The following is a 12,354-nucleotide window of genomic DNA, read 5'->3' as shown; positions in this document are numbered from 1 at the left end:
GTATAAATAAATTATTATTATTATTATTATTATTATTATTATTATTATTATTATTATTATCATCATCATCATCATCCCTGACCACTGGTCCTGCTAGCTAGGGACCATGGGAGTTGTAGGCCAAAAACATCTGGAGGGCTGAGGTTGAGGAAGCCTGCCCTAGATATAAGGTCCTTCTTAAACCTGTTCACACACAGTGAGGGTCTCATAGGTCTGTTTAAACAAGTCCCCTGGCAACATGACTGGCTACCATGCCCCTCCCCACCTAAATGCTCAGTGTGTGAGAGAAGGGGATTTAGATGTGCACTAATTTATGCACGTAGAGCTCTTTCGTACAAGGGAAGATGTTGGACCAGACAGAATCTCCCCTTTTGTTGGAGAGCTCTATGCACATACATTGGCACACAAAAGGACCCCTTGGCATGCATGCTGAGTGCTTGGTGAGGGTGGTATGGCTACCAGCTGGGGGAGAGGCAGGGGGAGTTGATGGTTCCTCAAAAGCATCTTCACAGAAATAGGTATCACGCTTGACTATATATAATTGTGCAGTGGTGCCTCACAAGACGAATTTATTTCGTTCCACGAGTCAATTCGTTTTGCGAAAAATTCATCTTGCGAATCGCAGTTTCCCATAGGAATGCATTGAAAATTCTTTTTTGCCCATAGGAACACATTAAATAAATTTCAATGCATTTCTATGGGAAACCGTGATTCGCAAGACGATTTTTTTGCAAAATGAATTCGTCTTGCGAGTCACCATCAGATCGCAAAACGCATTCGTCTTGCGAAAAATTCATCTTGCAGGGCATTCGTCTTGCGAGGTACCACTGTAGAACAATATGGATTTCCATTTATAAAAATGCAATTGCAATTTAAAGTAAAAGTAACAAAGTAGAAGTGCAAAACTACAGCAACACCCATTTACTATATTTTCAATAAATGGAAATATACTTGACCTTAACTTTGCCAGCACTGTCTTCCTGTGCTTTTTATTTTTAATCAAACTGCGGGACCAGCTAAACTCCTTTTGCATCTTTATTTCCTTTGCCCTTTCTTTGGTTTTGCATTCCTTACTTTGAAGTCAGTTCCAAATTTTATCCCCTTACATTCACCCTCCAAAGGCAGCTTCCCCCTGTCCCCCCGCTGCATGTATTCAAAGAGAGGAACAATTAGGATTGCTCCAGGCAGCCTGCCCCTTAAAATCTGTTTTTCAACAGATGCAATCAGATAAATAACTTCAAGACCCTCAGATACTAAGGCTGGAATTAGTTTAACTAGGAATAGAAACAACTGAAGTCTTCTACCATGTAATTGACCATAGTTGTGTTCTGCCATTAGTAATAGTATATTAAACCCATTGCTTATATGACAAATTCAGGATCTTATTCCCTGATAAGACATTAGCTCTATTCATGCATCGCTCATGTGTAGGGCTCTCGTGAGTTTGAAGCAGGAGTGGGGCTGTTCTCAATCAACTCTGAGTAGCCACCCTTGCCCTACTCTCTGACACCTGCAAGCTGAGGATAGTGGTCTGCAAAGAAATCCTTGCACACAAACCAGAAGTGCGGCCGCACTCCATCAAACTGTGAGCGCTGCCTACACCCTTCTGCAAAGATTTTAAGCAGCTAACGATATCCAAGATATGTGTGCATGTACTGAATTCTGGACCCTGTAAACCCATCCATTGCATGAGCCATTACTACTACCTTCACATAATGAGTTTCTCTCCTTTTGTCCCATGGCAGTTACTGGTGGAGGTGGGGATCTCATTACATTGCCCCAACCAATGTGGTGAGTTCTGGTAGATGGTATGTCTGTGGAGCAAGTTTGAAGGAATGGCCTTTGCCTTGAGAAAGCTGGTCCCTACAGCAAATGTATCAACCAAACCAGCTTTTATTCTCTTATCCTTACTATCTAAAACAAAATTACTGATTATTTATTTTTTGCCTTTTGTTCCCCTTCTTTACCGTGGAAGATTTCTTGTTAAATTGCATTCCAGCTAATCTGAATGCTTAAATGTTCAAATGTTGGCAACCATAAGCAAATATATGTGAATTCTTTTAGAGCTGACAATTTGCTCCACCTCCTGCCTGCACTGGGGGGTCACAGAAGGTATTTCAATGGCATTTGCCCTTGAGGCCTCCTCCCCTTGTACTCACAAAGCCTGTGGGGGGGGGCCTCCACCCACTGCCCCAATAAGGATACAGTGTGGGTGCATAGCTTATTCTCCCTTGCTGAAGGAGGAAGTTGAGACTTACACCATTTCCCAGTTCTTCTTTAAGTGCTAGGTGCTTTACAAGACTCGGTTTAATTCTAAAGGATCTGACTTTTATGCATATAAAATAGGCCCACCTGTGCTTTCGCTCTTTCTTCCTCTCAGGCAGGGGTAGGTAAACTAGAGATGGGGACTGAGCAGAGGGAGTAACTCCCATGGCACTCACTCAAAAATCCAAATATGCCCATAGACTTAAAAAGCTTGGTGGTTCTTGGATTCAAGAACTCCTCAAAGATGAACCAGAGAGGGCTTTTGCCCTCCCAGTGAGAGGGGGAGGACAGGGTGCACTCTGGGAAGGTAGACAGAAAGGTATAGGTGGGAAACTGCAGAAGTGGGAGGATAGGGTTTTGTGGAAACTATGGGAAAGGGTGGGAGTGGGTTAATAGAACGTTAATGTTGATAGAGATGGATGATATGGAATGGCCTTATACTGGTATGTCATATGGACTTCGCTGTAAACTCTTGGAAAATCTGGATTTGGGGGAAGGGGGGAGTTATGTTATAATGGTTTGAAATAATATCTGATTTAAGAGTTAATATTGGAATGATGATTCGTTGTTAATAAAAATTATAGGCAGAAGGGAAAACATTTTTAGAATGAATAAAGGGAATTAGAAATATTTGATTTGAAATATTAGATAAAGGTGATTGCAATGGTATATGGAAGAAGGGTTGAAAATAAGAATAAAGGATTGAGAGAATAATATGTAAGATTAGCAAAATTATAATGAATACTGTTTAAACAATATTGCAACAGGGACCCAAGGCGGGGGAGGTCGAGGGAGTCCAAAGGGTGATGATCAAGATTTAAGTTAAAGATTTTGTTTTTGACATTTTTTGTTTTTCTTTTTTGTATTTTTGTTTTTGTATTTTGTATTTTTGTATTGTGTATTTTTGTGTTTGGTATTTCTGTATGTGTGTGTTGGAAAATCTTCAATAAATACATTTTTTTTAAAAAAGCTTGGTGGTTCTTGGATTGTCAATGAGTGAAACTATTTGAGTTTTTAAAGCACATTTATTTGTGAACTCCCATATTATTTATCATGAATCCTATCCCAGGAACTAGTTTACGTATTATTATGGTACTACAACTTGCTGTTTCTCCCTAATATCCCCTCCTGACCTCAAGGCAGGCTTCTCTGAGGGTCTTTTATATATTTTATCTGTGAATTGCCCTTTCTTTGTTTCCTTCTGCTGAGCGTAGTCCGAGAAATGTTGCTTGGTATCCTTCCAGTCATTAAGCTCCTTGATGCTCAGCTGCTGAAGTTCCAGAGACCCCCATTTGGATGTCCCAGTGTGGGACCGATGGCCTTGCTTGGTTCTGTTTGCTGCTCCCACTGCTGTGCTGTTAAATGCTTGTTGGTGGAACTTCCTGAATGGTTCTGCTGTGTTTTCATGTTCCTCATGCAGCTTCAGGTCTACTAGAGAAATATAAGCATTCATTTGATAGACTGTGGTCCGATTCTTGGTGTTCTCAATGGCTGGTCAACAATTACTCTAAGGCTGAATGACAGGAAATGTTCTGCAGGGCAATGCCAAGACCAAAAAGGGACTAGCGGGGACTGGTATCATGTTTCAGGCTGGCCTTGCCTTTTTCGTAGTCCCCAATGTAAAACCTTACATTTATATCCCAGTATCCCTAAAGAGGGGGAATTTATCTTCCCACATGCAATGGGATCATTGAAAACTATGTCTTTGTACAGCTGGACTGGTAAATCAAAGCACATCTAATCTGTCATTTGATTTATGTTGCATTAAGTTCTAAGCTGGTTTATGCTGTCTTATATATACCATTCATCCTCAACCAAATTTAAAATACCAAACATAAAAATGGATACAAAAAAAAACCTAGGGTTTGTTCATGGGAAATAAAATTAGCTGGCATTAACAAAATGGAAGTAACCAACTTTGATGGGTGCTCAGTGTTCAAAACCAACATCACTTTAAATAGAGGGGAATGCAAAGATTAGACATTCCATGTCATGCATATTATATTTGCTTAAGATGTTGTTATTCTTGTTTAAATTTGACCATATTGGGGATTTTTAATGATCTCGCAACAATTCGTTTTAAGAAGAATCTGGAGGACTGGATTTCCTTTTGCAGAGAAAATTCTCCCTATTAATTATTTACACGGTGGCTCCAATCAATGTGGTACCTGTTATCCTCACCAGGCGAAATGAAAGTTCACTATGTAAAGGTGCCAAGGGAGAATGGCAGCCTCCCACTGCGATTTTATAGACAGAACTAAGTCAGCACACATTACGTGTCAGAGCCAACATCAGAAAGAATCAGATCCTTTGATCTCAGACCTCCACAGGAAGCTTAGATCTCAGACAAATTAGATAAAAAATGAATTTATAGCAGATATGTATCCTAAGGCATACAGCTGAACACTGTATTTTGAAAGAGTATGGCAAATATCAAAACATATAAACTGTAGCATTTCCTCTCTTGCTCCTTCTGCTTTTCTGTGATAAATGTTAATTAAAATAAGATGAAACTCAAAACTAACCTCTTTCTGCTTCTTACATAAGCAACAAGTTTAGGACCTTATTTGCATTCTAGTGGGGGGAAGAACTGGGGTGTGCACTTTGGGGCAGCCAAAATCTCCTCAGCCCCAAGCACAACAGATGCCCCACCTCAGTGGCCACGAGGGATGGAGCCATCTTAAATGCAGCTCACTCTCCTGGCTGACCCCACCCTCCCAACTCAGAGCCTCCCTCCTCCTCCCCTTTAGTTTACACCATTCCACCCCAACTGGTTCTATGGGACTGACAGCAAAAATGGTGAATGAGGGCAGATTTATTTTATTTTATTTACCATCCTTCATCTCAAGATCACAGGGCAGTTTACAGTTTAAAAGCAAGAATAAACGGCATAATGGCAAACAAAACAAGTTTAAAAGGCCACAGATTTAAATTAAATTAGCCAAAGCCCTGGGAGAAGGGGAATGTTTTCACCTGGTGCCTAAAGACATGTAATGAAGTCACCAGGTGAGCCTCCTTGGGGGAAGCATCCAACAAGCAGGGAGCCACCGCAGAAAAGGCCCTTTCTTGTGTTGCCACTCTCTGGAGCTCTCGTGGAGTTGGCACACAAGGAAGGGCCTCGGATGATGACCGCAGGGTCTGGGCCAGTTCATAAGGGAGAATAGCTTAAAGGTAATCTGCATGCCCCCATCAAACCGTGAGAGATAGGTCAAGGAAATATTTCAGCATGCATGCGGTATGTATGTGGCAAGGAAACCTTGATACATCTGAGAAGGTCTGGAAATCGTGTCCTCCTCCCAGAGAGCACGTGTTGCGGTGAGATCAATAAGACTGTCCTCACTGTTGTTGTGGGTGGGAGCGATTGGATACCCACAACCCGATTGGTGGTCCCTCGGTTGCTGGGGTAATTCTGGCCAATGGGATCGTTTCATGCATTAACCGAGGGACCTATATCTACCGCTGCACGTTGCGTTGAGCTTCCTCTTTTCGCCTTGTGCACCAGATCACCCGCCCGCCCTCCCTATATTTAGAGTTCATTATGACCTTGCTATACTGTCGTGGGTCGTCTGTTTTGGGGACAGGGGCCCGGTAGGAATTTAAAAAGTAGCCTTTTGCATATAATTTGTCCCTGATCAACTTTTGGGATTACGCACACCTTACCTAAATATAAATAGATATACAACCTAAACAGCCCCTGATGCAGCTATACTCATGAAAAGTTGATCTAGTAAACTCAGCCTAATGACACATACATAAATAAGCATACACTAAAAGAGAAATAAACCCCATCAAGTCAGCATTGGGGACTTTTAGTCATTGCAAACATTATTTTAAATATTGTTTAAAAATAATTTGATCCAGTGAAAATGGATGAAGCAATAATCTGCAAGTCAAACAATCCCACGTTTGATTGCAGCAGTCTGTTTAATGCAAGAAAAGCTCCCAAATATGTTAGAAGTTTTGTCTTCCTCAGCAGCTATTTTACATCTCACAAGACTTCACTTTGTCATCTGCAGTATATATTATTTATAAGAGGTCATCCATAGCTTATTCATTCATAAGATAAAAGTTTTCTGCTCACATGGAGCTTTAAAATAGTGGAACCTTTAGATTAAAATGAAAAGGCCTCCTGAACAAAGTGAAATCGAGGTCCAAATATTCAATATTCTAAAAGCATATTCTCAGCAAAGTTGCTAAGAATATAATACTGAGACAAACCATTTAATCCAGCATTGTCTATTCTGCCTAGTTTTTTGAGATCAAAGGGTCTTTCTCATGTGTAGCTGATATGAAGAGTCCAGGGGTGGGGATGATGGCAGGTGTCAAGGCAAAACATTCAACTCAATCTTTACCACACCACGGAGGATTTATAACCCCTTTCCATGAAAGGGGTGTAAGGAATTGTTTCCTCTTTACTTTGTCCATCAACATTTGCTCGATGCATATTTATGTTAGGGTTAGTCCCCATCCAGTCCCTATAGTAACATAACTGAGAAGTTATCCAAACAGATACTAGGTCTCATAAGGAAATTAGTGTCTTATGGGCAGTACTATCTTTCTAGAAATAGAGGTGCTGGAACTCACCTTGCTCTCTTATAATGATAATTGTGTCCACCTGAAAGGTGTTGTATCTGAGTTCTGGTGAGTTCTGAATGAAAAAAGCCCTGCTTATGGGAGACTGGAATGGAGAATAGAAGTTCAGAAAGAAACATTAAAATTACCCAAGTTAAGTTACCCATTTTATTTTATTTTTTTGAAATTGTGGACAATCTGGAACTTGTGGCCATTTGGAGGGCCGCAAATGGGGACACAAAACAATTTATGTATTTTAGTGAGAAACAGAGGCCCCTATCAGGATATGATATGAGTAATGAAGACATTGGCTACTGGGCTGCATTAAGTTGATATACTACCAAGTATAAACTTTCTTGTATCATAATCCAGTTATGATGACTTACCGGTACAAAAAAAAATGGATGTTTTAGATGGAGACTTAATGAAACGTTATTACGCCAAGATTGAAAGCAAAAATTAAAATAATTTTTTGAGAATAATTTAGAAAAGATATCGGTCTGGGATGCAAGCAAAACATATATAAGAGGTTCCTTTATGCAACATACTGGTAACTCTCAACTTCAAAAAGAGAGACTTCAAAAAGAGGAGAAAATACAAAAGATTCTGTATGAAATTAGACAAGAAAAAGAGCTGGAACAAACACCAACAAATACAAATGTTACCTGCCAAATTAAGATGCTGCAGGGACCATTATCTATGCTAACAATGCAGGAATATGCTAACATTTGAAATATTCTAAATATTTTTTAAATTTGCTAATAAACCTGGGAAATGGTTAAACTGAGAAAAGAAGAAGTGAAGTAGGTGATGTTGAAATTACAAGAAGGGAACACTGTAATAAAAGATACGACAAATATTGTCATGGTCACAATTCCAGTGAGCTGGAAGGTTGGAGCGTCAGGCAGAAACCAGCCTCAAACCCTAAAGCAACAGCCCATTTCAGGAAGCCATTATCTGGACTCCTGAAGCAAAGCCTGCCTTGAACTCATGAAAAAATCCAACCAGGCTACAACTGGTTGACAAACATTATTTGTGGCCGAGGCACTGAAAAGCCCAGCTCAGGGACCTGCTAAGGTTGCAACCTATGATGTGCAAAAAGGTGCTTTATAATAGGATTAAGTCTTTATCCAAGAGACTCACCTTCTCTCCTAGCAGTAATGTTGTGTTTATTCTCCTCCTGGATGAAGCATGGTTGGGCATGAAGTATCTGCTGATTTGCCTGAATATGGACATGCTTCTTCTTCTTCAAAGGTTTTCTGATCCTGTTTTCTGTATCAAAACATTACAAGGGGATTTAAACTGCAAATTTTCAGTGAAATATACAAGTGACCTCCTGCAGAAACAACTAATAGCCCATACCTATTTGGACATAAGAAGTGTCTTGAAAAAAGGTAAAGGACCCCTGACAGTTAAGTAGTCCAGTCGCGGACAACTCTGGGGTTGCCGCACTCATCTTGCGACAGTGTTTTCACAAGGTTCCCTTCTTCCTTTAGATTCTGTTTGTTGTCAAACAGATACCTCTGGGAAGTCCACAAGCAGGGTGTGAAAGCAATACCCCCTCTGCCATTGGGGTACCCCATGACTAATAGCAATGGATAGACCAACCTCTAGGTACCCCTGACTGTTAGGTCCAGTCGTGGATGACTCATCTCGCTTTACTGGCCAAGGGAGCCGGCGTTTGTCCACAGACAGTTTTTCCAGTTCATGTGGCCAGCATGACTAAGCCGCTTCTGGTGAAACCAGAGCAGCGCACAGAAATGCCGTTTACCTATTTATCTACTTGCACTTTGACGTGCTTTCGAACTGATAGGTTGGCAGGAGCAGGGACCGAGCAACGGGAGCTCACCCCGTCGCAGGGATTCGAACCGCCGACCTTCTGATCGGCAAGCCCTAGGCTCATTGCTCTAAATGCTTAAATTAATTACTGGTAGGTAGCTGTGTTGGTCTGACATAGTCAAAACAAAATTTAAAAAATCCTTCCAGTAGCACCTTAGAGACCAACTAAGTTTGGTCTCTAGTTGGTCTCTAAAGTGCTACTGGAAGGATTTTTTTATTTTATTTTGCTTAAATTAAGATTGCTGGAATATTCTTACTGTTCATGGCCATGGACAATGTTTTTGATTGCATTTCCTTTCCTTTCCTCATATCTGCAAATAAAAAGGTTGTATAAAAAGTAGCCCATCAGCCTGCATAAAATGCACCCATCAGCTGGTAAAACTGCACCCACTAATGAAGGGGCTGCTACCCTGAGGCTCTCTGGATGTTGGTGTGCTACACCATCTCTGAGCACTGGCTAAGTGGGCTGGTGCTGATGGGAGATGGAGTCCCAACATCTGAAGGCTCCAAGATAGTCACTCCTGCACTGGAGTAATCAGAAGGTACAACACAAGGGTCTGTACACAGCAGTAATGCCACTCCATGCTGATCTGCCCAATACTAATGGGAGAAACATTTCTACACTGTTAGAATTGGGGGAGCACAATCTGCTACCACCAGCTATTGTCAATCTCACTGTAAAACCTCTCTTTTTCTGTAAGCCCCAGCAGAACAAATGGGATATTTTCTGGGTGCAAACTTCACTTCAGTTTTGCAACTCACTGTTCCTTCTTGTTTTCTTGGACCAACAGATCACAACAGATCCCAAAACAAGCAGAGAGGCTGCAGATCCCAATGCAGCAGTGAAGATTATGGCTGATTTTTCTGTCACAGTAATGGGGTATATAGTAAAAGAATTGGATCTGACAGATAATATAGCACCTAAAAAACAAAAGCAGAAGAAAGCAAACAACATAATGAGGAGCATGTGTTTAAAGGTTCAGAAATGTAGTTATTGCAACAAAGAGAGGACATTGTGTCTGGGATTGCTTGAGGCCTGAAAGAAAAAGATGAGGCACAGAAAACACTATCAATATAATAGATGGTATCAGGATCCCAGTTCTTATTATAAGAAGATGAGAGGTAAAGGTAAAAAGGTAAAGGACCCCTGGATGGTTAAGTCCAGTCAAAGGTGACTATGGGGTTGTGGCGCTCATCTCGCTTTTCAGGCTGAGCGAGCCAGCATTTGTCCACAGACAGCTTTCCGGGTCATGTGACCAGCAGGTCTAAACTCCTTCTGGTGCAACAGGGCACCGTGACAGAAGCCAGAGCACATGGAAACGCCGTTTACCTTCCCATCACAGCGGTACCTATTTATCTACTTGCACTGGTGTGCTTTTGAACTGCTAGGTTGGCAGAAGCTGGGGCCGAGCAACGGGAGCTCACTCCGTTGCGGGAATTCGAACCACCGACCTGCCGATTGGCAAGCCCAAGAGGCTCAGTGGTAAGAGCTCTGCTGGATCAGATCAAAGTTCCATCTTCTTCACCATCCTGTTTTTTTAGACTGATTGAGCAAATGTTGCTGAGAAGCTGAAAAACATTGGTTCAATGGTATGTTTAAGCTATTAGAACAGGCATCCCCAAACTGCGGCCCTCCAGCTGTTTTGGCCTACAACTCCCATGATCCCTAGCTAACAGGACCAGTGGTCAGGGATGATGGGAATTGTAGTCCAAAACATCTGGAGGGCCAAAGTTTGGGGATGCCTGTATTAGAATTTGGAAGGGAGAGGAATGTATTTCAGAAAATTTTAATAAAATATGATTTATTAGTCAGCTTTTGATGACCATATCTCAAACTAAGGTGATATATGAACAACCCTTTTGGCTTCACATGTAGCTCTTCCTTTGCTTGAGTCAGCAAACAAACCAGGAAAATACTTCCATTAATCAGGGCAGTCTTGAGCAGGTCGGGTGCCCTGGTGCTGAGGGGCGGAGATAGCTCCGGTGCCCCCGCCCTCGCAGGGCACAGCATGGTTTCCGCGTGGCTTTGCCGCGCAGCGCCCCACCTACCGTCCCGGTGCCCTGGCGTACCGTGCCCCCGGGACTCTACCTAGAGCCGGCCCTGCCATTAATTATAGTTTCCCATTTCATCCAAAACAGGACAGTACGGGGCAAGCCAGGATACTGAACTATGGTTTGAAGTTGACTTCATATCCTAACTTGTTCTGAAGTCATTAGCTACAGTTTTCTGGTTTGGAAACGATGAAATGGGAAACTATTGTTAATGGAAGTCTTGCTGGTTTGTTTGCTCCCCCGAAAGAAATGAGAGCAAAGGACCTGCACATGCAGCCAAAAGACTTCTTCACATATTGGCTGATAAAACTGAGATCTCTTATTTATTTTCTTATGTGTACATCCATCCTACCTTTCCTCTGTTACAGAACCCAATACAGTGGTGCCTCGCTTAACGAATGCCCTGTTTAACGAAATTTCCGCTTAACGAAAGGATTCTTCGAGCGGAGGTTGCCTCGCTAGATGAATTCGTTTTATGAAAAATTCGTCTAGCGAATCGCGGTTTCCCATAGGAATGCATTGAAATTCAATTAATGTGTTCCTATGGGCAAAAAAAAAAAAAAAATTCAATGGATTGAAATTTTTAATGGATTCCTATGGGATTCGCTAGACAAATTTTTCGTTATAAGAAAAGACCCGTGGAATGAATTAAATTCGTCTAGCGAGGCACGACTGTATCTCCTATAAAGGCACTGATCTTACCCAGCACCTGCTTAGCTTTAGCATTAGGCTCCTTAGTAGACCCTTCACTGGATAATGAATCTTACCTGGAGGAGAAGTCACTTTGAAAAAGAGGTAACAACCTGAGCAGGACCCAGAGACCACCAGGTTTTGAAAGGCAGCCTTTCCATCTTGGACCTTTACCCTTGTGTCACCTGAAGAAAGATACATAGCTATGCTAGATTATCTGATGAATTTCACCAAAACTACATCTTTTAAAGCCATAACCCTACACAAATTTACTTGAAAGCTCCAGTAAACCAATGGGACTTAGATTTGCCTCATTATTCAAGGTGCACGCAGAATTGATGCACAGCCCTATCATTTACGCCATTGTTAAGTCAACGTTCCAGTTTTCTACTTGACATTATTTTTATTGGAAATGTTGTTTTATTAATTTAAGGACTAGATACCTGCATTTCACTCTGCAACGCTTTTAAGTGCTAACCAAACTCTAGTCAAATCCTGAACTTGACACAGGAAAATGGCAAAATTCTCAACCATGCAGGAAGAATCAACTTTCTAAATATTGGTTCAGGTGGGAAGGGTTAGAGGCAATAGATACCAGAACCTCTTTAGGATGTTGGACAACATCCAGAGATTACAAAACAAGAATTCTTACTTGTTCAGCAAATCAATTACTGTACTTGCAGCATTAAATATGTCCTTTGTGGCTACAATAATATTGTATTTGGGGGGGGGGGCAGGAATCACCAGTGTAAGAAATCAAAACACCTGCCCTAGAAATCACTATCTCCCAAGCAATAAAATTCCCCTTGGAGACAGCCTGTTCTTCAGTTTTAAAAACCAATGAGTTTAGATTATTAGATTATGGTGCTTTCCATTTGAAATGTGTTATTTTTCTAGAGAAAGAGGTGTTCTCTTACAATGGCAATGGCACCCACC

General features: G+C 41.4%; 1 protein-coding gene across 4 annotated transcripts in view; it reads right to left on the bottom strand.

Moving 5' to 3' along the window:
- Positions 1-3,203: 3,203 nt before the first annotated feature.
- PKHD1 (PKHD1 ciliary IPT domain containing fibrocystin/polyductin) overlaps positions 3,204-12,354 on the bottom strand; it is a 248,505-nt gene continuing 239,354 nt past the window's right edge. Inside the window, exons 58-62 of one of the 4 annotated variants that reach the window (XM_060272305.1) lie at positions 11,496-11,603; positions 9,439-9,597; positions 8,934-8,987; positions 7,981-8,109; positions 3,204-3,696 (exon numbers count right to left, since the gene is read on the bottom strand). In XM_060272305.1, the coding sequence (XP_060128288.1) occupies positions 3,353-3,696; positions 7,981-8,109; positions 8,934-8,987; positions 9,439-9,597; positions 11,496-11,603 (794 nt within the window). In that variant the 3' untranslated portion in view covers positions 3,204-3,352. The remainder of the gene's footprint in view (positions 3,697-7,980; positions 8,110-8,933; positions 8,988-9,438; positions 9,598-11,495; positions 11,604-12,354) is intronic. The other 3 variants (XM_035110412.2, XM_060272303.1, XM_060272304.1) reach the window with 3 other exon arrangements.

This window comes from Zootoca vivipara, chromosome 3 (assembly GCF_963506605.1).
Source record: "Zootoca vivipara chromosome 3, rZooViv1.1, whole genome shotgun sequence".
In the NCBI taxonomy this organism is placed as follows: domain Eukaryota; kingdom Metazoa; phylum Chordata; class Lepidosauria; order Squamata; family Lacertidae; genus Zootoca; species Zootoca vivipara.
The sequence above is the reverse complement of the archived record's forward strand: the minus strand, read 5'-3'. Positions and strand labels throughout refer to the sequence as shown.